Genomic DNA, 25,606 nt, shown 5'->3' with positions numbered 1-25,606 from the left:
GGAGAGGGACTTGGGGGTGCTGCTGGAGGAGAAGCTCCGCAGGAGCCAGCAGTGTGCACTTGCAGCCCAGAAAGCCAAGCAGAGCCTGGGCTGCAGCAGCAGCAGTGTGGCCAGCAGGGCCAGGGAGGGGATTCTCCCCCTCTGCTGTGCTCTGCTGAGACCCCACCTGGAGTCCTGCGTCCAGCTCTGGAGCCCCTGGGACAAGAGGGCTGTGGAGATGCTGGAGAGTGTCCAGAGCAGGGCCAGGAGGATGCTGAGAGGCTGCAGCAGCTCTGCTGTGAGCACAGCCTGAAAGAGTTGGGGCTGTGCAGGCTGGAGCAGAGGAGGCTCCCAGGGGACCTTCTTGTGGCCTTGCAGCATCTGAAGGGGGCTCCAAAAAAGCTGGGGAGGGACTTGTGAGGGTGTGAGGGAGTGTCAGGAGTGGGGGGAATGGAGCAAAGGTGGAGGTGGGGAGAGTGAGGCTGGAGGTGAGGAGGAAGTTGTTGAGCAGGAGAGTGGTGAGAGGCTGGACTGGGTTGCCCAGGGAGGTGGTTGAGGCCCCATGGCTGGAGGTGTTTGAGGCCAGGCTGGCTGAGGCTGTGTGCAGCCTGCTCTAGGGTAGGGTGTCCCTGGGCATGGCAGGGGGGTTGGCACTGGCTGCTCCTTGTGCTCCCTTCCAACCCTGACTCATTCTGTAATCCACTTCATCACCTTGGTGTCTAGGATACAGTTAGCCTTCTGGTCTGCTAGTGCACTTTGCCAGGTCATACTGAGCTTCTTATCAGCTAACACACCCAAGTCTTTCATCTCCAGGCTGCTCTTCATCTGTTCTCCACTCAGCCTTTGTTTGTGCTCGAGATTGCCTCCATCTCTGTACAGCACTTAGCCTTGTTGAACATCATTAACATGGTCACCTTCCCCTATTTCACATAAGGACTTCTGAACATCTCCACCTTATCACAACCTTCTCCAGGTAATTAGTGAGTGACCTGTTCCTTCTCAGACTCACAATTCTCTTTTTTTCCTCTGCACCAAATCAAAAGGGAAATGCAGTGGCATAGAAGAGCCATGGCAGGAAGGCAAATCACAACTTCATTTCTGAAGTTATTGATCTGTCTGCTGAAAAACAGCAGCAGAGCTTTGCATGCTCTGCAAATAGTTGGGGTTTTTTTTTGCCTTCAGCTGTGTGTCCTATTACAAGCCTTTGCTTGACAGATACTCTGTCAGTTGGTCAGTGCTTTTTTTTATTGCTCTCTTGTTGCTGACACTTCTCTTATGTTTGTGTGTGCAGAAGGATGGCAAGGAGCTAAGAGATTGCCATCTCCATCCTAGCCAAATCCAGCACAGCCTGATTTGGGGTATTGCACAGCACAAGTGGGGTATTGCCTGGAGAGCCAGAAATGTGGGGTGAACTCCTTCTCTCTGGGCTTTCTATGAGCTGCAAGTGTTTCCCTCTCCATGCAGGTGTGAGGGTTCATTTTTTCACCCAGCCCCTGTGTAAATCTAATCCATTTGCTTTATAGGGCTCAATAAAAACCTAAACCTAGCCTGAGCCTGGATCTGGAAATGGAAGGAGGGCTTTGTGGTGCTGAGAGGTTTCAGGATGGTTTGCACTTTCTGTGCCCAGAGGGTTTTTATTTGCTAGCCTCAGTAAAGCAATGATGAAGTTTTCACATGGATTGATATATCTTAAAACTGCAGCAGCTTTATCAGTGCTTCCTTAATCTTTTTACCTCTTGCTTACACATTGGTGAGCAGTCTCATTTCCCAGTGAAGTGAGCCAAGGGGTGAGCATGCCCCAGTGTTAGAGCATAACTCCCTGGCTGCCTTGTCAGATAATTCATGCATTGCTCCTGGTTCTTAAATCCCTTTCAACTTCAGTCAGTACTGTTTGTACATGATACTATTGCACACTACTCCCTAACTCCTACCTGCAGCTTTCTGCCTGCTTCTGCTGAAGCTGCAGCTCTTGCAAGAAACTTAAAGTCAGACCATTTGTTTCAGTTCTACATCTTATTTGTGATGACCTTGTTTTCACTCTGCAAGTGTTCTTTAACCTGGAGAAGAGGAAGCTCAGGGGTGACCTCATTCCTGTCTACAACTGCCTGAAGGGAGGCTGTAGCCAGGTGGGATTGGGCTCTGCTGCCAGGCAACCAGCAATGGAACAAGGGGACAGAGTCTGAAGCTGTGTCAGGGGAATTCTAGGCTGGATGTGAGGAGGAAGTTGTTGGCAGAGAGAGTGATTGGCATTGGAATGGGCTGCCCAGGGAGGTGGTGGAGTTGCTGTGCCTGGAGGTGTTGCAGCCAAGCCTGGCTGGGTCACTTAGTGCCATGGTCTGGTTGGTTGGGCAGGGCTGGGTGCTAGGTTGGACTGGATGGTCTTGGTGTTCTCTCCCAACCTGGTTGATTCTATGATGCAAACAATTCTTATGTAATATCCCTGCTTTTTAAACCATAATGGCAGGCAAATTGTTAGCTCATAGAATCATCCAGGTTGGAAGAGATCTCCAAGCTCATCCACTCCAACCTAGCACCCAGCTGTAGCCAAGCAACTAGATCATGGTCTTTTCTCCCTGGTACAGTGACTCCTCCACCTCCCTGGGCAGCCCATTCCAATGCCAATCACTCTCTCTGCCAGCAACTTCCTCCTCACATCCAGCCTAGACCTCCCCTACCACAGCTTCAGACTCTGGCCCCTTGCTCTGTTGCTGGCTGCCTGGCAGCAGAGCCCAACCCCACCTGGCTACAGCCTCCCTGCAGGTAGTTGCAGACAGCAATGAGCTCTGCCCTGAGCCTCCTCTGCTACAGGCTGCACACCCCCAGCTCCCTCAGCCTCTCCTCACAGGGCTGTGCTCCAGGCCCCTCCCCATCCTTGTTGCCCTTCTCTGGACTCCTTCCAGCACCTCAGCATCTCTCTTGAATTGAGTAACCCAGAACTGGACACAGCACTCAAGCTGTGTCCTGACCAGTGTGGAGTACAGGGGAAGAATATCCTCCCTTTTCCTACTGGCCACACTGCTCCTGATACAGGCCAGGATGCATAAGTGATTATTTTCTTCTGCTGTGAGCTGTAAGGCACAGATGTGATGACTTCCTTGTTGTTACGCTTCAGCTTTCTGTTTAATCTTTTACTGTGGTTGATGCATGTATGTTTGTCTTGCTGTAGATCTTATGACTACAAGTGGCAACTTAGGTGGGAAAAATATGCAACATATTTGTATTCATATTATATCACATAGTCTGACACATGGATTTATCCATGTTATTGTGTAGTAGGAATGAAGACAAGTTTGGCAAGATGGCTTGGGTGCCAAGAAGCATTCATCTCAGTAGGAGTGAGATGTCTGAATGTCTTTAGCAACCAGTGTTACGTCTGGTTCTGATCATGGGAGCCATAACAACCCCAAGCAGTGCTGCAGGCTGGAGAAAGAGTGGCTGGAGAGCAGCCTGGCAGAAAGGGACCTGGGGGTACTGGTAGATAGGAGCTGAAGCTGAGGCAGCAGTGCCCAGGTGGGCAGCAGAGCCAATGGCATCCTGGGCTGGCTCAGGAGCAGTGTGGGCAGCAGGACAAGGGAGGTTCTTGTGCCCCTGTGCTCAGCACTGCTCAGGCCACCCCTGCAGTGCTGTGTCCAGTTGTGGGCTCCTACATTGCAGAGAGATGTTGAGGTGCCGGAAGGTGTTTGGAGCAGGGCAGCAAGGCTGGGGAGGGGCCTGGAGCACAGCCCTGTGAGGAGAGGCTGAGGGAGCTGGGGGTGTGCAGCCTGCAGCAGAGGAGGCTCAGGGCAGAGCTCATTGCTGTCTGCAAGCTGCCTGCAGGGAGGCTGTAGCCAGGTGGGGTTGGGCTCTGCTGCCAGGCAAGCAGCAACAGAAGAAGGGGACACAGTCTCAAGTTGTGCCAAGGGTGGTCTGGGCTGGATGTTAAGAGGAAGTTGCTGGCAGAGAGAGTGATTGGCATTGGAATGGGCTGCCCAGGGAGGTGGTGGAGTGGCTGTGGCTGGAGGTGTTGAGGCAAAGCCTGGCTGGGGCACTTAGTGCCATGGTCTGGTTGGTTGGCCAGGGCTGGGTGCTAGGTTGGACTGGCTGAGCTTGGAGGTCTCTTCCAACCTGGCTGATTCTATGATTCTGTTTCATGCTTTAAAGTGGTAGAAGAATGAAGGTAGATTTGTCTGTCTGAAAACCTTTGCCTACATCTATACTCCATGGGCTGCTAGCCTTGAACTTGCTTGTCAGTGTGCTGTTTGTAAGCAGGCAAGTTCTCTTGATCTGACAGAGCTTGTACAAAAGGTTTATTGATTGGGGTAATTACTTTAGGGTTTGGGTCAAGAAAGGGTTTATTTAATACTGAAGTTAAAGCTGCTTTTTCTTTCTTTCTGTTATTTCTGCTCCCTCTTTTTCCCCTGCTTCATTTTTTTTCCTTCAGAGCAGCAGAATTCTGCTTCAATAACAGAGCATATCCTGCTGTCTGAGGGCTTCTGGAGAGCAGTGTAAAACCCTGCATATGGTTTTTGTTTTTACACTTCTGTATATAGCTCTTTCCATGCAGCCCAGACTGCAGGCTAATGTAAGCACAGCTTGTTTGATTCCTGGGTCATATTACTGAGCTGCTACACCAGCTCTGTGCAGACTTCACTTTCCATGAATGCTCCCTTGCTAAAACACAGAAAATAAGGCTGTGAGAGTTACTCATCCCCTTTGGCAAACAAAAGGAGAACCTGTTCACTGCTAGAAAAACAGGCTTTTTCAAGGCTTAGTTATTCCAAAGGCTGCATTAGAGTCTATGGACTTGTTTGAGTTTAATTGACCACAGGAAAAGCAGAAGTCAGTAACTTCAGCACCTTAGGGGTTACTGGACCAATCTCCAGGGGACACAGTTCTGTGTTGTGCCCAAAGAGGTCTAGAGTGGATGTGAGGAGGAAGTTCCTGGCAGAGAGAGTGATTGGCATTGGAATGGGCTGCCCAGGGAGGTGGTGGAGTGGCCTTGGCTGGAGGTGTTGCAGCCAAGCCTGGCTGGGGCACTTAGTGCCATGGTCTGGTAGACTGGCTAGAGCTGGGTGCTAGGTTGGAGTTGGATGAGTTTGGAGGTCTCTTCCAACCAACCTGGTTGATTCTATGATTCCACTTTTGCACAGAGGCTGACTCACATGGAAAAAAATCTCTCACCATGCAAAGTGTGGTCAGGCAAGGTATGTTTAATTGGCACTGGGTAACAAGGGGAGGTCATAGAATCAGAGTTGGAAGGGACCACAAGGATCAGCCAGTTCCAACCCCCTTGCCATGGGCAGGGACACCCTACCCTAGAGCAGGCTGCCCACAGCCTCAGCCAGCCTGGCCTTAAACACCTCCAGCCATGGGGCCTCAACCACCTCCCTGGGCAACCCAGTCAGCCTCTCACCACTCTCCTGCTCAACAACTTCCTCCTCACCTCCACTCTGAATCTCTCCACCTCCAGCTTTGCTCTACTTCCCCTAGTCCTGTCACTCCCTGATAGCCTGGCCTTAAGCACCTCTAGGGAGGGAGTCATTTCAGGAGCAGCTTAAAGGACTGCTTTCCTGTTGCCCTCTTCCTAATTTAGCATCCTTACAGCTGCATGTGAAGGTTAGGGTTCCACTGGGATAAGAGAGCAAACCAGGGTTATATGCATGGATCTCTAATTAAAACAAACTTCCCAGCCTGCAGAAGAAGGAAAAAAACCCCAACAATCAAAAGCTGGCCCAACATCAAGTGGCATTAGCAGTGTCAGCATCCCACTAGGTGCCCTGCAGAAAGAGGGAACTGTGAAAGAGCCCTCAGAAATAATGACTGAGTTTCCATGATGCTGTCAAGCCCTTCACATCTCTGGCTGCCAGGTGTGGTTACTTGAGCTACAAATGTAAAAACCTTATAAAATACAAATGAAGCAGAAAAAAACCTGAAACCTCAGCAGGTGAGGATGTACCATAAGAAGGAATCAATCTTCAAGCATCAGCTGGGAAAGGAAGAGGAGGAGCAGGAGAACACCAGACACAGCATTTCCACATTTCCTTTGTTGCCAGGCAAATTTTCTTTCTCCCTCTTTCTCATTTTTTGGTTCCTCATAATGTCAAGTCTGATGTTTCAAGATAACTCCAAGCTGTTTCATCCCCTCTCACCTCCACGTCTCCCTCGGCATCGTTACCACAATTACAAGGGCAGGTGACAGTTCTCTGAGTTTCAGATCCAACCTGCCCTGCAGTGAAATTCAATTGAGTAGCATCATTTCTTTGGAAAAAAAAATAAACAAGGCTGCAAGCTCTGCAAGTGGGAAGTAAATTAAAAGTGCTCACAGAGCTTCAGGATCCTCCTTGCCTTTCATGTTGTGCTGCCTATTAAAATTACTGCTAACGTAGTCGGGGCAGTGACAGGGAGCATTGTGTGAAAGAGATGTTATTGCAATGAGCTTCTCCATGACAGCTGTATCCTGGACAGGCAGGTCTAGGAGAGAGAAGATGTGGTTTGCTGAGGTTGTTCTAGTGCTGCAGCAGCAGAGAATAAGGTGGAATTATGCAGTGTCCCTTCACTCTCCCATGAGATGTAGTTTGGAAGGTGAGGGGGATGCTGTGCACTACTGATGGCCCTTTCGCATTGATGTGGCTCACAGGGTAGGTTTCAAGGTTAGGCATGAACCATGGAATCTGCATTGCTGCTGCCCTACTCCCTTCTTCTCATTCCACAGGGAGTCTGCAACTCCCTGAAGGGAGGCTGTAGCCAGGTTGGGGTTGGTCTCTTCTGCCAGGCAACCCCAAACAGAGCAAGGGGACACAAAAGTTCTGAGGATCATAAATGCAAGGATTAATATTAAATTTTCATTTATAGGATATGTTCATGTTTATACCTGTTATTAAGTGAGAGTTGCTGTACCCAAATATCAGTATCTAAGTGCAGAAGGCCTGAACTTGCTGTTTCATTATCCTGGGAAGCATGGCTGCTATTTGACTGGTGGTAGGTGGAGGTGGCAGCTCCATCTCAGTGTCAGTTGTGTCCTCTGACTGTATTTCCATGCAGTCTGAAGTGTGCTGAACTATAGAGCTGCAGCCAGGTGGTCTTTTGTGCCAGGCAACCAGCAATGGACCAAGGGGACACAGTCTCAAGTTGTGGCAGGGGAGGTCTAGGCTGGATGTGAGGAGGGACTTGTTGGCAGGGAGAGTGATTGGCATTGGAATGGGCTGCCCAGGGAGGTGGTGGAGTCACTGTCGAAAAGCCTGGATGAGGCACTCAGTGCCATGGTCTGGTTGATTGGCTGGGTGCTAGGTTGGAGTGGATGAGCTTGGAGGTCTCTTCCAACCTGGTTGGTTCTATGAAAACAGCCAGCACTCCCTTGTACTTTCCTTGCTGGATGGACTTATCTGGTTATGAGTGTCTCCATCCCTGGAGGTGCTGAAGCCAAGCCTGGCTGGGGCACTTAGTGCCATGGTCTGGATGATTGGCTAGGGCTGGGTGCTAGGTTGGACTGGATGAGCTTGGAGGTCTCTGCCATCCTGGTTGATTCTATGATTCTTTAGAAGGTGTGAAGAAAGCAAAACACTTCCTTTAGGAACAGGAAATGACTGGGCACAAAATAAGTCAGGGGCCAGCAACCACTTCTGTCCGTGTGGCAACAAATGTGTTCATGTGATGAAGAGGACAGTTCTTCACTACACAGTTGTTCTACTTGCAGTACATGCTTTTTTAGATTTACTCACTTAAAGACAATGCATCTGTGCATTGAGAGGGTTGACATTCATAATGCAAGGATAAAACCTTTTGTCACACCTGTCACTATGTGTTCTGCATCTCCCTGGGCTGCTGGATTGGAAGATGTGGAAACTTACTTAGCAGCCTTCTGTAGCATGCATGTGCAGCCCAGACACAACCCTGTGCTGGGCTGTAGCAAGAGCAGTGTGGGCAGCAGGGCAAGGGAGGGGATTCTGCCCCTTGGCTCTGCTCTCCTCAGACCCCATCTGAAGTCCTGGGTGCAGTTCTGGAGCCCCCAGCAGAAGAAGGACATGGAACTGTTTGAGCCAGTCCAGAGGAGGGCCACGAAGATGCTCAGAGGGCTGCAACTGCTCTGCTGTAAGGACAGGCTCCAAGAGTTGGGGCTGTGCAGCCTGCAGAAGAGAATGATTCCAGGAGACCTTTATAGTGGCTTTCCAGTGTCTGAAGGGGACCTACAGGAAGGCTGGGGAGGGACTATTGACAAGGTCTTGTGATGACAGGACAAGGGGTAATGGGTTTACACTGGAGAGTCAAACTGGATCTTAGGAGGAAGTTGTTTGCAGTGAGGGTGGTGAGACATTGGCACAGGTTGCCCAGGGAGGTTGTGGCAGCTCCCTCCCTGGAGGTGTTCAAGGCCAGGTTGGACGATGCCTTGAGTGACCTGTTCTAGTAGGAGCTGTCCCTGCTTATGGCAGGGGATTAGAACTAGATGGTCCTTCAGGTCCTTTCCAACCTAAACCATTCTGATTCCTACATCCCTGCTGTGCTGACTGGCATTTCACCACTTCTTAGAAACCAATCCTGGTGCTTATTAGCTCCCAGGGAGACTACTGCCTTCAGTTGCCAGCTAGAAAACTACTTTTTTTTCCTCCTTGCCAATACACAGTTGCCTCTAAATGCTTTGGAAATGATGATGTTTGGTGGCTATAAAATATTTATCTTTAACACACAATTGTGTTACTGCAGCCTTTAATAGGATTTGGTGTCAGGCAAACATCTGCCTTGGCCTCTAGCCCACAGAGAGAGAGAGAAGCTATTCAGTTGCATGTTGCATGGCAAATAAGCAAGCTGGAAATACTGCTGTGGTAGCTGTACTGCTGACCAACAAATGTGGAGAGTGCAGAACAAAGGAGTCCATCAAGACTCTTGACAATTTCTCTGCCTTCTTAATATGTTTATTGTCTTTTATCTAGATAAAGGTAATTCATGCTGGACTGCTTGCAGACAAGGGCCATGAAGGATGCTGAGAGAGGGCTGCAGCAGCTCTGCTGTGAGCACAGGCTGAAAGAGTTGGGGCTGTGCAGGCTGGAGCTGAGGAGGCTCCCAGGGGACCTTCTTGTGGCCTTACAGCATCTGAAGGGGGCTCCAAAAAAGCTGGGGAGGGACTTTTGAGGCTATGAGAGAGTGACAAAAGTAGGGGGAGTGGAGCAAAGCTGGAGGTGGGGAGGTTCAGGCTGGACATGAGGAGGAGGTTCTTGAGCATGAGAGTGGTGAGAGGATGGAGTGGGTTGCTCAGGGAGGTGGTTGGGGCCCCATGGCTGCAGGTGTTTGAGGCCAGGCTGGATGAGGCTACCTGAGGGTAGGATGTCCCTGGGCATGGCAGGGGGGTTGGAAATAGATGATCCTTGTGTTCTCTTCCAACCCTGACTGATGCTGTGATTCTCTGCAGGTACTTGTAAGCCAGGTTGGCAGATCTTTATAGAGCTCAGCACAGTAGAGTTGGTTTTCAGGGGACCTTTTGTCAGCAGTAGAGTGGTCCCCTGAGCAGTAGACCATTAGCCTGGAAGCTTTGTTGCTGTGACATGAGTCGGTTTATGGCATGAAGCAAACAGTGCATTTGTCTGTGCCTCCAATTTCCACTCTAAAAATATGGCAATGGTAGCAGGGAGCAATTTCCTGTTGAACTTGGTGATATTCCTAAATGAAAGATAGTGTAGCATGGACTCTTATCATGAGTATGGGCAGGATCATGCCACTTTATAACTTCTCTCAGGGTGAAGAGTGACTGCAGTGGGAAGACAAGCAGTGAGATAAAGTTTTAAACCAAGTTCCCCTTGAAATCTACCAGCTGTGAGATTACTCATACTGGAAAAGTCCCCTGAGACAACTGGCAAAGCTCCCAAAGTAGCTCTAGAACAGCTGTAAGTCAGCATGGTGCATGGAGTAAAGCTGGCTTGCTCCAAGCTTGCATAATTACAGCTCTTGAGCAGGAAGGACCTTAAAGAGTACTTCAGAAGAAGAGTTTGGCATCTTAGGAGTTCAGGCTTTCACATTTAATGAATGTTTTCCACCTCTCATTTTTAGGGATCTAGAAGCACTTTTGTAGATCCTTCATTTCCTGAGTGGGATAGGCTGGGCTAGGGTAGGGAATGCCCAGGTGGGCAGCAGAGCCATTGGCATCCAGGCCTGGCTCAGGAGCAGTGTGGGCAGCAGGACAAGGGAGGTTCTTGTGCCCCTGTGCTCAGCACTGCTCAGGCCACCCCTTGAGTGCTGTGTCCAGTTGTGGGCTTCTCAATTCATGAGAGCTGTTGAGGTGCTGGAAGGTGTTTGGAGCAGGGCAGCAAGGCTGGGGAGGGGCCTGGAGCAGAGCCCTATGAGGAGAGGCTGAGGGAGCTGGGGGGGTGCAGCCTGCAGCAGAGGAGGCTCAGGGCAGAGCTGATTGCTGCCTGCAGCTGCCTGCAGGGAGGCTGTAGCCAGGTGGGGTTGGGCTCTGCTGCCAGGCAAGCAGCAACAGAACAAGGGGCCAGAGTCTGAAGCTGTGTCAGGGCAGGTCTAGGCTGGATGTTGTTAGGAAGTTGCTGGCAGAGAGAGTGATTGGCATTGGAATGGACTGCCCAGGGAGGTGGTGGAGTGGCCATGCCTGGAGATGTTCAGGAAAAGACTGGATGAGGCACTTGGTGCCATGGTCTGGCCAATGTGCTGGGTTGGACTGGATGTTCTTGGAAGTCTCTTCCAACCTGGTTTGTTCTATGATGAACTAAAAAGAGAGTAAGTTTAGACTAGATACAAAGAAGACATTTTTTACAGTGAGAGTGGTGGAACCTTAGCACAGGTTGCCCAGAGAGGTAGTAGTTGTCCCATCCCTGGTAGCGTTCCAGCTCCAATTGTTTGGGGCTTTGAGCAGCCTGATGTAGTTGAAGCTACCCCAGCTGAATGCAGGGAGGTCTGACAAGATGACCTTGAAAGATCTTTTCCAACACAAAACACTTTGTGATTCTAAGAGTGAGGAAAGTTTGGTTACCTAAGCACAGTTACCCTGTGTTTCTGTGGTCATTCTCAGCTTCTAGATCACAGAATCAGTCAGGGTTGGAAGGGACCACAAGGATCACCTAGTTCCAACCCCCCTGCCATGGGCAGGGACACCTTACTCTAGATCAGGCTGGCCAGAGCCTGATCCAGCCTGACCTTAAACATCTACCTGAGGGGAGGTTGTGGCCAGGAGGAGGTTGCTCTCTTCTCTCAGGTGGCCAGCACCAGAACGAGAGGACACAGCCTCAGGCTGTGCCAGGGGAGATTTAGGCTGGAGGTGAGGAGAAAGTTCTTCCCTGAGAGAGTCATTGGACACTGGAATGGGCTGCCCGGGGAGGTGGTGGAGTCGCCGTCCCTGGGGCAGTTCAAGGCAGGACTGGACGTGGCACTTGGTGCCATGGTCTGGCCTTGAGCTCTGTGGTAAAGGGTTGGACTTGATGATCTGTGAGGTCTCTTCCAACCTTGGTGATACTGTGATACTGTGATCTCCAGGGCTGTGGCCTCAACCACCTCCCAGGGCAACCCGTTCCAGCTTCTTGCCACTCTCATGCTGAAGAACTTCCTCCTGCCACTCTACATAGTCAGAGCCATCCTGTATGATCTCCTGTGGACACCTAATGCTGCACTGAGTATTTTATCTTGGCCTGGGCTCCACAGGAACCTCAGCTGCACTCTAATGAATTTCCAGGAACAAAGTTTACCTTTTTGCCTGGTCTGGTGCTTGGTTACACTTTGCCCCAGCTGCCATGCCTGATGTTACAGAGCTTTTTAGATGTCCCTTTGATTTTTATTGAACTGTTTTGCATCCCTACTATTCATTACATTACATAAACACACCAAGGCAGTTGAGCAGATATTTTATTCCTTCTCAAGGACTCAATTTAGTCCTTTCAAGCAAAAAGCTTAAAAAAAAAAAAAAAGGAAAGAAAAGCTTTTAAAAAGAGGTTTTTAATTTACCTTAGGTGTTGTCATAACAGTGGGGGTCTGCCCTGCATCAAGCACTGACATAGGTATTCCAGTTGACTGCAAAGGTCATGTGTATGTAACCTCCACACAGAGCTTCCACAGCTTGCAGACCTTGCCCCAGAATGACAGTGCCAGGGTGAGGTTTCATGGCACACCTAAGTGCTGCCCTGATGCTGAACAGTGTGGGCCCACTCCTGCTCCCAGTTGCCATAGAAGCAAGCAGGTTGGCAGAGAGCTCCAAGCTCAGCCAGCCCAACCTAGCACCCAGCCCTGCCCAACCAACCAGACCATGGCACTAAGTGCCCCAGCCAGGCTTGGCTGCAACACCTCCAGCCACGGCCACTCCACCACCTCCCTGGGCAGCCCATTCCAGTGCCAATCACTCTCTCTGCCAGGAACTTCCTCCTCACATCCAGCCTAGACCTGCCCTGGCACAGCTTCAGACTCTGTCCCCTTCTTCTCTTGCTGGTTGCCTGGCAGCAGAGCCCAACCCCACCTGGCTACAGCCTCCCTGCAGGCAGCTGCAGGCAGCAATGAGCTCTGCCCTGAGCCTCCTCTGCTGCAGGCTGCACACCCCCAGCTCCCTCAGCCTCTCCTCACAGGGCTCTGCTCCAGGCCCCTCACCAGCTTCATTGCCCTTCACTGGACACTTTCCAGCACCTCAAAATCTCTCTTGAATCAAGGAGCCCAGAACTGGACCCAGCACTCAGGGTAAACAACCCCTGTTCCTTCTGCCTCTCATAGGCCTCATTTTGATGCAGTAGAAATTAGAGCCAGGCAAACAGCAGCAGCAGAAGGGGACACAGTCTCAAGTTGTGGCAGGGGAGGTCTAGGCTGGATGTAAGGAGGAAGTTCCTGGCAGAGAGAGTGATTGGCATTGGAATGGGCTGCCCAGGGAGGTGGTGGAGTTGCTGCTGAAAAGAGTGGATGAGGCACTTAGTGCCATGGTCGGGCTGGGTGCTAGGTTGGACTGGCTGAGCTTGGAGGTCTCTTCCAGCCTGGTTGATGCTATGACAACTGCCAGCTCTCCCTTGCACTCTCCTCATTGCATGGAGCTATCTGGTTATGAGATGCCCAGCACCAAGATTTAAAGCATAAATTGTTGAAACTGTTCTTCTTTAAAACTGCTGTTTTGCTTTCTGAATGATCAAATGACACCATGTCCTTTAAAATATCCTTCAGAAATCCCTCTTGTTTGGAGAGCAGGCATCCAGAAACAGGCTTCCTTCCTTTGCTGAGTGCAAGCTAATCTCCACATCTCTGCTGCAGCTGTTTCTCTTCACTTGCACCCATAGGAAGTTTACAAATAACATTGCTACCACAAGGTCTTGTGTAGTACTCCTGTGAAGGCAGAGTCATAATTCACATGGCTGAGATTTCCACCCCCACTCCATGACAGATGTACCACTGTGACCACTCCTGTGTAGCTAAATGCAGTTTTAATCTGATCTGTGTCTTCCTCAGAGCAACACAGGAAATAATAGTGTGGACTGGCCTGGCTCAGGAGCAGTGTGGGCAGCAGGACAAGGGAGGTTGTTCTTGCCTTGTACACAGCACTGGGCAGGTCACACCTTGAGTGCTGTGTCCAGTTGTGGCCTCCTCAATTCAAGAGAGATGTTGAGGTGCTGGAAAGTGCCCAGAGAAGGGTAACAAAGCTGGTGAGGGGCCTGGAGCACAGCCCTGTGAGGAGAGGCTGAGGGAGCTGGGGGTGTGCAGCCTGCAGCAGAGGAGGCTCAGGGCAGAGCTCATTGCTGTCTGCAGCTGCCTGCAGGGAGGCTGTAGCCAGGTGGGGTTGGGCTCTGCTGCCAGGCAAGCAGCAACAGAACCAGGAGACACAGTCTCAAGTTGTGCCAGGGGAGGTCTAGGCTGGATGTGAGGAGGAAGTTGTTGTCAGAGAGAGTGATTGGTATTGGAATGGGCTGCCCAGGGAGGTGGTGGAGTGGCTGTCCCTGGAGGTGTTTAAAAGGAGGCTGGATGAGGCACTCAGTGCCATGGGTTAATTAGATGGGTTGGGTGATAGGTTGGACCTGATCATTCTGGAGGTGTTCTCTGTCATGATTCCACTTTCTCTGCTGAGGAGCAGTCATTGGGTGATTAACTGCTACAGCTTAATGCCAGGTACAGCTGGAATGTATACACTTTGCCATTGGAAGGAGCTGCCCAGGGAGGTGCTGCAGCCACCATCCCTGGAAGTGTTCCAGAAGAGCCTGGCTGGGGCACTTAGTGCCATGGTCTGGTTGATTGGACAGGGCTGGGTGCTAGGTTGGAGTGGATGAGCTTGGAGGTCTCCTTCAACCTGACTGATTCTATGACTGGGTAGTGCTGGGTGCTAGGTTAGGCTGGTTGATCTTGGAGATCTCTTTCTACCTGGCTGATTCTATGATTGGGAAGCACTGGGTGCTAGGTTGGACTGCATGATCTTGGAGGTCTCTTCCAACCTGGCTGCTTCTATACTATTCCATCAGCTTTCCAAACCCACTCACATTCACTCAAGCCTTCACTCCCAGTTTAGTGAAGAAAAGGAGATTCTTTTCATTCTTGGGTTTGGTTTTCTTTCTGAAGGGGATATGTGCACATTTAGCAGCTTGTGTTCTTTTGTGAAAGATCGTTTTTTAACCCAAATCTTCTCAACTGTCCTCAAAATAAAAGTGCTAGATAACATTTTGCTTACCTGTTAACTTCCTTCAGAAGATGAATAGCTACTGGGGTTTTTTTTTTGCCCAAGTCAGGGAATTTCAGGGAATGAGAACTATAAACAAAAGGAAGTGTGAAATAGTTCCATGCCTGTTGCACTGAGATACAGTATTAGCCCCCAGCACTTTGGGCTGCTTGGTTAATATTGCAGAACAAACCAGAAGGTATTTGGGTAGAAATAATCCTTCAGCAGACAGAAGGGATGAACCAAGGCTCAAGGAGCTTCATGGAGGGAATATTTCTGTCATAGCTCAGCTCTGTTTGGCACAAATGCCCCAAATTCACTTAACCCAGCTCGGTCTGGAGAAGAGGAGGCTCCAAAGCGACCTTTTTGTGGCCTTCTAGGATCTGAAGAGGGCTACAAAGATGCTGGGGAGGGACTTTTGAGGGTGTGAGGGAGTGTCAGGAGTGGGGGGAATGGAGCAAAGGTGGAGGTGGGGAGAGTGAGGCTGGAGGTGAGGAGGAAGTTGTTGAGCAGGAGAGTGGTGAGAGGCTGGAATGGGTTGCCCAGGGAGGTGGCTGAGGCCAGGCTGGCTGAGGCTGTGTGCAGCCTGCTCTAGGGTAGGGTGTCCCTGGGCATGGCAGGGGGTTGGCACTGCCTGCTCCTTGTGCTCCCTTCCAACCCTGACTGGTTCTAGGATTCTATGATGAACTCAGCACTGCCAGGTCACCACTATGCCACAACAAAGACCTCATTGCTGTCTACAACTACCTGCAGGGAGGCTGTAGCCAGCTCTAAGTGCAGTGATTGCTTTGATGTTTCAGCTGTCCTGTCATCCAGAGCCCTCCCCAAACTCAGAGCTGTTTTCTTGCCTAAAGAAGTTTCTGAATTGCCTTTTTGTTTTGCAGAGTCAGTGGATAATTGTCCCAGTAATTGCTATGGGAATGGAGACTGCGTGTCTGGGACCTGCCATTGCTTCCTGGGCTTCCTGGGCCCCGACTGTGGCAGAGGTAGGAATTTATACTCAATTAACTTTTTGCCTCTTCCCTTTGGTTAGCATTTTTCTCACGAAAATCAATATTCATGCCTGTGCCTTTGCAAGGTGCACTTCGCTCAGCTTGGAGGTACTGCACTAGGATGGAAGCAGGTTGGATGTCATTGCTGCTCGTCGTGGTTTTGGTGACCTTAGCAACAAAGCAATCCTCCCCCCAGCTGCTTCTGGACAGGCAAAATGTCACATTGGGAATTTCCTCTCTGGGAGCAGCTTCAGAAAACATAAATGTGACATTATTGTTGTTTCAGCAGAGCACTCTACCATTGGGTGGCAAGAGCCTATAAATACTCAGCACTGGTCAGGGCACACTGTGAATACTGTGTCCAGTTCTGGGTCCCTCAACTCAACAGAGATGTTGAGATGCTGGAAGGTGTCCAGAGAAGGGTGACAAAGCTGGTGAAAGGCCTGGAACACCAACCCTATGAGGAGAGGCTGAGGGAGCTGGGGGTGTGCAGCCTGCAGCAGAGGAGGCTCAGGGCAGAGCTCATTGCTGTCTCCAACTACCTGAAGGGAGGCTGTAGCCAGGTGGGGTTGGGCTCTGCTGCCAGGCAAGCAGCAACAGAACAAGGGTACACAGCCTCAAGTTGTGGCAGGGCAGGTCTAGGCTGGATGTGAGGAGGAAGTTGCTGGCAGAGAGAGTGATTGGCATTGGAATGGGCTGCCCAGGGAGGTGGTGGAGTGGCTGTCCCTGGAGATGTTTAAAAGGAGGCTGGCTGAGGCACTTAGTCCCATGGTCTGGTTGGTTGGCCAGGGCTGGGTGCCAGGTTGGACTGGATGATCTTGGAGGTCTCTTCCAACCTCGCTGATTCTATGATTCTGCTGTCTTAAAAGACAGAGTTTATATGAAAATGAATTACCTTTTTAATGGCTGCAAGCATTGCAAGTCTGCTTGAGCTGTAAGTGATTGCTGACAGCCTGGCTATGAGGAGTGAGGTGAGGTTAGAATAAGGCTGGGAGTAGAGTAAGGGCAAGAGGAACTGGATACTCTGGCCAAAACTGGGAAGGATTTTTACTCCAGCAAACAATAGAATACATTTTTCTGCTGAAGTGAAAAAAAAAAAAAAAGAGTATTTTTAATAAATGGTTTTGGAATGATTTTCCTTTGACCCAGAATTCTTGGGTTATTTAAACATTTAAAGAAGAAACTGAAGTACTTTTTAGTAAGAACACATTTCAGAGCGAGAAATCCAAACGCTGCCTGTGAGAAATGCCAGAGTGCTCTGCACCAACCTTTTCAAGGCTCTTTTCTTTTTTGGCTCCAACAGTCCAGCAAACTAAGTGCAGATTTATAAATCTGGGGAGGGGAGGTAGTGTTAGAAGTTAGTGCCCACACAAGGAGCTCTGCTAAGGCAACAGGTCAGGCTTTCACCCCAGCTCATGGCTTCTTTGGAAAGCAGGCTGGCTCCTTCCCAAGAAAGAGATCTAAACTCTGTCCAACCCTGTGTCCTCTCTGCTTCCAGCTGAGCTTAGGTCACATCAGTGTATCCCAGCCCAGAGATAAGGAGAGCCACACACCCCGCAGGCAAGGAGCTCTCTGCTGAGGCAGTGTGGTCCAGGCTGAAACCCCGGAGGTGTTTCAGAGTTCACAGCCCAGTAAGATGGATGTGGCAGTCTGCAACCCTGAGAGCTGTTCTGTCAAACTTCTTGCTGACTCAGGTTACACTTGGTTTGCATTTCCTTACACTTGGTTTGCATTTCCAAGCTCCCTTTCAAACCCGTGGAGCAGGACACAAAAGGAGTGGTGTTGTTTTTTTCTGTCTCCCACAGCATATTCCTGCTCACACCTCCTAACTTTAGGTAGGGGCAGAAGTTCAGGGTTTGTTTTCCCCGAGGCTCCCTGCAGAGTTAGCAGAGAAAGAGAAGCTCCTTCCCAACCAGGCAGAATGCTTAAACCTTTGTTCTCAAGCCCCTTTCAGAGGAATTTCCTCCACTCCATGGGTTATACACCCGACTTTCTGAGACACTTGAGCTGAGCCACATGAGCATCTCCCCTTTCATTAGTGTGCTCACTCTGGCTGATAGGAACATCCTTTATCTGACTCTCTTTGGATTCAGAGTCATTTGTAATTATCAGATTACTCACTGCCTTTAGGAAGACAGATTAGTACCTGGAGTGTCAAAATGATATTTATATATGCATTTCCACCCAGTGGGCTTGTTAAATGGATCATCTTGCCAAGAGCATGAGATACAAAGGCTCCAGCATTGCCTTTCCTGTTTGTTTTCAGGGGAATCTAAGATGCTGCTTTTGACCTCCAAATCCCTCGGAGGGCAGCAACTGTGGCATGTGTAAGGCTGCTACAGTATTTGTCTGCAGCTGTGTATCAGTCCCTGCCCTGAGCAGTAATCCTTAAATAAGCAAGTCTCAGCCCACATGAAGATTTTTAGGTCATAGATATCCTGGATGTTCCTCTGCTTCAATCCAGCATTGAAATTCCCTCTCCAAATGAGTGGGAAACCATGGAACAGAAAATCCTTCTGCTTTTAATGACCATTAACTGTAAATGTATTATTAACCCATTCTTTTAAGCCAAGTAAATGAGAACAAATCCCCAAAAGCCTACTTGGCCATGGGAGATGGTGTTTTAGAATTCTATGTTAGGTCTCAAGTTGTGGCAGGGGAGGTCTAGGCTGGATGTGAGGAGGAAGTTCCTGGCAGAGAGAGTGATTGGCATTGGAATGGGCTGCCCAGGGAGGTGGTGGAGTTGCCATCCCTGGAGGTGTTCAGGCAAAGCCTGGCTGAGGCACTTAGTGCCGTGGTCTGGTTGATTGGACAGGGCTGGGTGCTAGGTTGGACTGGATGAGCTTGGAGGAAGAAAGGGACCTGGAGGTAGAATCATAGAACCAGCAGGTTGGAAGAGACTTCCAGGATCATCCAGTCCAACCTATCACCCAGCCCTATCCAATCAACTAGACCATGGCACTAAGTGCCTCATCCTGTCTTTATTTGTAGATAATAGCTGAAGATGAGCCAGCAGTGTGCCCAGGTGGGCAGCAGAGCCAATGGCATCCTGGCCTGGATCAGGAGCAGTGTGGCCAGCAGAACACTGGAGGATATTCTGCCCCTGTACTCAGCACTGCTCAGGCCACACCTCGAGTGTTGTGTCCAGTTGTGGGCTCTTCAATTGAAGAGAGATGTTGAGGTGCTGGAAGGTGTCCAGAGAAGGGCAGCAAGGCTGCTGAGAGGCTGATGTAAACAAGGGCAATGAAAACTGCCTTTAGAAACTGATACAAAGATCAGAAGATAGATGTGGAGAACTTTTATTGCAGGGAACTTGGGAAGACTACAGGCCTTGTGTCTGATGATAGATGCAGTCCAGCAAAGGTAGTAATGCAAAACGGGGGTGGAGTTGCAGTTGATGGCATAACATGAACTAAATCAGGGCAACAGTCTCAATGTGGCATTCTGGACTCTGAGCAAAGCAGCTGAAGCCTGTAAAGCTGAGAATTTACAAGGGAAAAGCAGGGGAGTGATCTGTGTGCAGCTGAAGTCTCCAGCAGAGGAAAGTCTGAAGCCTGGCAGCAGGTGAGGGGTAGAGACAAGCAATCTAAGGTCAGTGATGCTGCCAGAAGAAGACATTGGTACCCCAAAAGTCAGACTGCAAGAAAATTCTGACTTTAGTGAGGGAAAAAGTCTCAGAGGCATGAAGCAAGGAGATATTGTCACTCCAGGGCACTGTTTGTTTGCTTTATGCAGTCAGCCTGGTATCATCCATGTGAAAGAATTGGGTTTGGCAAAGAAATCAACAAACCTCACCAAAGCCTGCCTGTGGAGAACATAAATCCCACGCTGCACTCTTGTTCTCCTTTTTGGAGTGAGAGTCATGTAGGGTTGTGTTTTAATGTGTTTTCTGTGCTCTATCCTCAGCCTCCTGCCCAGTGCTTTGCAGTGGAAACGGGCAGTACATGAAGGGGAGGTGCTTGTGCCACAGTGGCTGGAAAGGAGCGGAATGTGACGTCCCAACCAGCCAGTGCATCGACGTCTCCTGCAGTAACCACGGCACCTGCATCATGGGGACCTGCATCTGCAACCCAGGCTACAAGGGCGAGAGCTGTGAAGAAGGTACTTGCAAGATGCATTCAATTGAGCCTTTTGCTTCCACTGCTGTTGCAAAATGACATGGGTGGATGTCGTGGAAGGGTATTCTGCTGCCTGCGCCGACTGTGGCGGAGGGGAGGAATTAATTGGTGCAATATAATGGTCTATAAAAATAGATATTTGTTAACTTCAATACTCTGAACTCTCACCACCCCAACCACTGTGATGTAATATTAAAAGGATCTTACATGGTCATGAAAGACATTCTAGGATTAATATCACACCATAACTTATTAATAACTAGCAAATAGTTCAACTATGAACAGAGAGAGGAGTTTCCCCGTGGCTTAGTGCCACTTGGGGTCAGTATTCTGTTTGCCCAGCAAGAGTGGGCTGAGAGCTCTTTCTGCTCTAGGGCAGGAGTCAGTATTCTGCTTGCCCAGCAAGAGTGGGCTGAGAGCTCTTTCTGCTCTAGGGCAGGAGTCAGTATTCTGCTTGCCCAGCCAGAGTGGGCTGAAAGCTCTTTCTGCTCTAGGGCAGGAGGCAATAGAAATTAGAGAGGCATCAAAGCATGTACTCACCATTCTGATTATTCAATAATCACGCTCCTGGGATATGTCACAGCCTATTACAAGTGTCCAAACCTCAGGGGAGTCTTTGCCCACAGACTTTCAGTTTGGAATCCTCCCAGCTTCTGGGGAAAGGATGGATCTCTGACCTTGTCTCCTGGCTTCTTCTGGATGTTCTCTCATAGAATCAAGCAGGTTGGAAGAGACCTCCAAGATCATCCAGTCCAACCTAGCACCCAGCCCCATCCAATCAACCAGACCATGGCACCAAGTGCCCCAGCCAGTCTTCTCTTGAACACCTCCAGGGATGGTCACTCCACCACCTCCCTGGGCAGCCCATTCCAATGCCAATCACTTTCTCTGCCAACAACTTCCTCCTCACATCCAGCCTAGAACCTCCCCTGCCACAGCTTCAGACTCTGTCCCCTTGTTCTGTTGCTGCTTGCCTGGCAGCAGAGCCCAACCCCACCTGGCTACAGCCTCCCTTCAGGGAGCTGCAGACAGCAATGAGCTCTGCCCTGAGCCTCCTCTGCTGCAGGCTGCACCCCCCCAGCTCCCTCAGCCTCTCCTCATAGGGTTTGTGTTCCAGGCCCCTCACCAGCTTTGTCGCCCTTCTCTGGACACCTCTAGTTTGGGCAGAAAAACATACCCAGACAGGGCAAGGCATGAGTAAGCCTATTTTCAGGCCTACAGGCCCTCCACAAGAGTGGAGGCAATTCAGGGTAGGACTGGCACTTAAACAGAGCAGTAATGGGCACCTTAGGGATAGGGATGCCATGTGTGGATGCAACACAAAAATGATACCTTGCAGTAACTCATTGTCAGCTATCACATTTGTTAAGTAATGAGATGAAAAGCCATCAAATGCCTCAAACAGCCAAATCTAGCTGAGAGACCATGACATCTAATCATATGTTCAAGTGTTCTTATTAAAGCATCCCTTCCATTTGCACATCTCAATGTATAATTACTTTGACAGTGCTTTCTTCTCTGCTATGCCAAGCAATTCTGGTTGCTCACATGCACAAATTGGTAGGGTGTGAGAGAATGTCCCTGATCCTTGTCAGCTTTAAAAGCTTAGGCATGATTAGGACTTGGAGTAAATTCTGCTTCCAAATGAGATATCCTTTTAATGGCTCTTTCATGGCTTTTTCCTTGCATTAGCCAAGAAACATTCTTCATTTGCATTTAGATTTGTGGCTCAGAAGTACAGTACCTTTTAGCACTTGTCTGTAATCTTTTTGTGCAGCAAGTCACCTGCCACCATAAACCTTTATCTACCCAACTTTGTGACTGCTAAGTCGTAGAATCAGTCAGGGTTGAAAGGGACCACAAAGATCCATCTAGTTTCAATCCCCCTGCCATGCCCAGGGACACCCTACCCTAGAGCAGGCTGCACACAGCCTCAGCCAGCCTGGCCTCAAACACCTCCAGCCATGGGGCCTCAACCACCTCCCTGGGCAACCCAGTCCAGCCTCTCACCACTCTCCTGCTCAACAACTTTCTCCTCACCACCAGTCTGAACCATTTCCAGCTTTGCTCCATTCCCCCCACTCCTGTCCCTATCTGACAGCCTCCAAAGTCCCTCCTCCGCTTTTTTGTAGCCCCTTTCAGATGCTGGAAGGCCACAAGAAGGTCCCCTGGGAGCCTCCTCTTCTCTGGACTGCACAGCCCCAACTCTTTCAGGCTGTGCTCACAGCAGAGCTGCTGCAGCCCTCTCAGCATCCTTGGGGCCCTTCTCTGGACACTCTCCAGCATCTCCACATGTCTCTTGTCATAAAGGCTCCAGAACTGGCTGCAGTACTCCAGGTGGAGTCTCAGCAGAGGGGGAGAATCACCTCCCTGGCCCTGCTGACCACACTGTATTTATGTATATTTAGATCTAGTAAAAGGCCAAAAAAAGATGATTTATACAACTTTTAAAATTGCTCTTGCTTTTTAATTTCTCTTTTGAGAAGACCCATCTGGTATTGATTACCTTTTATTATTTCTCAGTTCTCACAGCTCCACTGCTTAGCCCACATGTATAAGGGGCTTTCATTCCAGGATTTCTTCTGTCTTTCTTTTTCCTCCCTCAAAGGTTCAGCAGTGTTTATAAAACATCAGCCAACAATCATATGTGAGTTTTTCTTCTCTCCTTCCTTCATTTATTGGCTCAGATTTTATAAGGCCTGGGCTAAGCCAGAGAGACATTAAAGGGAAGGGAGCAAATTTAAACAGCACAAAATGAGAAGTTGCTCTTTGGGTACCAGCTAAGCCTAATAACTTGGGTGACTGATGAAGCATACTGAGGAAAAGCACAGAACTAACCATGCTTGCTGCATCATTTACCTCCCTGGTAAAGGTTCTGTACAAGGCTGAACTATAAATGGGCTTTTTCCAACCAGGAATTAGACCACTTGGGACATTTTCCAGGCAGCAATGCAGATATATGCAAAATTATTATTATCATAAAATCAACCAGGTTGGAAGAGACCTCCAAGCTCAGCCAGTCCAACCTAGCACCCAGCCCTGGCCAAGCATAGAATCAGGCAGGCTGGAAGAGAGCTCCAAGCTCATCCAGTCCAACCTAGCACCAAACCCTGCCCAACCACCCAGACCATGGCACTAAGTGCCCCAGCCAGGCTTGGCTGCAACACCTCCAGCCACGGCCACTCCACCACCTCCCTGGGCAGCCCATTCCAATGCCAATCACTCTCTCTGGCAGGAACTTCTTAACAACATCCAGCCTAGACCTGCCCTGCCACAACTTGAGACTGTGTCCCCTTCTTCTGTTGCTGGTTGCCTGGCAGCAGAGCCCAACCCCACCTGGCTACAGCCTCCCTTCCTGTAGCTGTAGACAGCAGTGAGGTCACCCTGAGCCTCCTCTTCTGCAGGCTGCACACCCCCAGCTCCCTCAGCCTCTCCTCACAGGACTGTGCCCCAGGCCCCTCACCAGCTTTGTTGCCCTTATTTTTTTTTCCCCTTCCTTCTTTGCCAAATAAAATCTGGTATTTCAGCTCTGTTTTCCTTCCTTTGCTCCCCATCTTTGCATCTTCCAGAGCTGAACAGCTAAATGTGTCAAGCAGAACTCCCCTAAAAATATACCATTGTACTCCAACTCCACTAAGCAATTGATGAAGAAGAAAGCAGCAGCCTGTAATCCTGTCCCAGGGCCCTCCCCATGGTGCAGAAAGCCTAAAGAGACCCTGCCAGGGAGGCTGAGATTAAAGCAGCCATTGTGTGTGACATTTTCTGAAAGGCCTCATTTCAACATGAAAAATGGCCCTGGGATTATGATAAATGGGGGGTTCTGACATGCACATTCCCCTCCTATAATCAGCTGTGTTAGAGCTGAGATAGCAGATTGTCTGCCTCCTGTGCTGGAACCCCCCCTCCCAAGCTCACCTTTTTCCCAGCTGACCTTCAGTAGGGATGATTAATTGCCTGGAGGTAGCCTCTTGTCAGTTAGCCTGTGATCTTTGTTCTCCATGCTCAAACCATCTGCTGAGAACTTAGGGGGCTGCTAGGCCACTCCTTAGTCCTTTTCATGCTCATTATTGCTGGGAAAGAAGAGGGCCAGGGCTTCAAGGGTCTCATGCTAAATTTGGCCCCCTAGCTCCCAGCCTGCTAACAGTGAAGGAGATTTATAGACTCCTCTTTTCCAGCCTCTCACCATTTTCAAGGAGTGTTCCAGCTACGAGCAGGGCTTCAGGAATCAAACCCAGAAAATGTTCTCACATGCCTTGGGATAGTAATTGCTGAGCCATTACTTGTCAGGCTGAGAAGGTTTGGAGAATCCAGGGAATTATCAGAGCAGCTGCTGCATTTCCTTTTAAGGTTCCTAGGTCTGGAGCAGGTCATTGGGATTCTTATTAGCTTTTGCAGGGTTGGAAGGGGAATATAAAGCACAAACCTGCTCTGTGTAAGTTGCCCATGTTTGGCTCTTCTGTCTCAGAGCCAGGAAGCTTTCTCCTTGCTGCTTAGCCAGACTGACACTTGTCATTGATCCCCAGGGCACTGCCACACACTGTTTGAGGAGATGGGAAGGATTTGTCTAGGCTGTCCTGGAAGCTCTTCTATATGAAATAGATGATTTACTCCTCCAGTCCTTTTCTGGGAGGGCATCTGATGTGTTTCATACGTTGTGCTTGCTGGGTGAAATGTCCCTGTGGGCAGAGGAGCTGACAGATGCCTGCAGAACACTTGAGTTGGGAATCAGAACATTCAGTCCTTTGGTGCACGTTGCCAGACAGTGAGACTAACTGAACGGTCTCCAGTCTTGTTAGGAAACTACCTCCTTGGGGGGAAGAGAATCCTAAACACTGGAATAGGTTGCCCAGAGAAGTGGCTGGGGACTTGCCCCTGGACATATCCAAGGAGGGGCTTGATGTGGCTCTGGGAAACCTGATCTGATTGAAGATGCCCCTGCTTACTGCAGAGGGGGTCACTAAGTGCCTCAGCCAGGCTTTGCTTGAACACTTCCAGGGATGGTGACTCCACCACCTCCCTGGGCAGCCCATTCCAATGCCAATCACTCTCTGCCAACAACTTCCTCCTCACATCCAGCCTAGACCTCCCCTGGCACAGCTTGAGACTGTGTCCCCTTGTTCTGTTGCTGGTTGCCTGGCAGAAGAGCCCAACCCCACCTGGCTACAGCCTCCCTGCAGGTAGTTGTAGACAGCAATGAGGTCACCCCTGAGCCCTCCTCTGCTACAGGCTGCACCCCCCCAGCTCCCTCAGCCTCTTCTCACAGGGCTGTGCTCCAGGCCCCTCCCCAGCCTTGCTGCTCTTCTCTGGACATCTTCCAGTATCTCAACATCTCTCTTGAACTGAGGAACCCAGAACTGGACACAGCACTCAAGCTGTGTCTTCTCCAGGTTAAAAATGTTTGGGTCTCACTGCCTTTTTGGGACCCTATCTTACATTAAACATCTGTTTTGTGCACAGTGGAGCTTTGCTTTCTGGTTGGAGCTGTGTGAAACTATTTCAATCTGTATTTGTGCAGCCTGCAGTCTGATAACTTTTTATCTGAAATCCTCACTTGTTTCCCTGTCTGTTCCCATCCTCTTTCTCATCTCTAGTGGACTGCATGGATCCCACTTGCTCGGGACGAGGCGTGTGCGTGCGAGGAGAATGTCACTGTTCTGTTGGCTGGGGAGGAACAAACTGTGAGACCCCAAGAGCCACTTGTCTGGACCAATGCTCTGGTCATGGGACCTTCCTGCCAGATACTGGACTCTGCAGCTGTGATCCCAACTGGACTGGACACGACTGCTCAATCGGTAACGTCAGCGGCGCCTCGCTGTTGGTTGTTGGTTTGTTTCACCTTGGTACAGCATTCAGGCTCAGAGCTGCAAGGAGAGCACTACAAATTGGGTTCCAGTAAAGCACGAGCAGGCTGTGACTGGAAGCAGAAATGCCAT

At 49.9% G+C, this 25,606-nt stretch overlaps 1 protein-coding gene across 8 annotated transcripts in view; it reads left to right on the top strand.

Moving 5' to 3' along the window:
* Window positions 1-25,606, top strand: part of TENM4 (teneurin transmembrane protein 4) — a 704,151-nt gene that overhangs the window by 496,469 nt on the left and 182,076 nt on the right. For all 8 annotated transcript variants that reach the window (XM_064168972.1, XM_064168982.1, XM_064168953.1 and 5 more), the window contains 3 exons: window positions 15,448-15,549; window positions 19,462-19,656; window positions 25,265-25,465. In XM_064168972.1, coding sequence (XP_064025042.1) covers window positions 15,448-15,549; window positions 19,462-19,656; window positions 25,265-25,465 — 498 coding nt within the window. The remainder of the gene's footprint in view (window positions 1-15,447; window positions 15,550-19,461; window positions 19,657-25,264; window positions 25,466-25,606) is intronic.

Source organism: Pogoniulus pusillus, chromosome 3 (assembly GCF_015220805.1).
Source record: "Pogoniulus pusillus isolate bPogPus1 chromosome 3, bPogPus1.pri, whole genome shotgun sequence".
Lineage (NCBI taxonomy): Eukaryota > Metazoa > Chordata > Aves > Piciformes > Lybiidae > Pogoniulus > Pogoniulus pusillus.
Note: the sequence above shows the minus strand (reverse complement) of the source record. Positions and strands in the feature narration are given on the sequence as shown.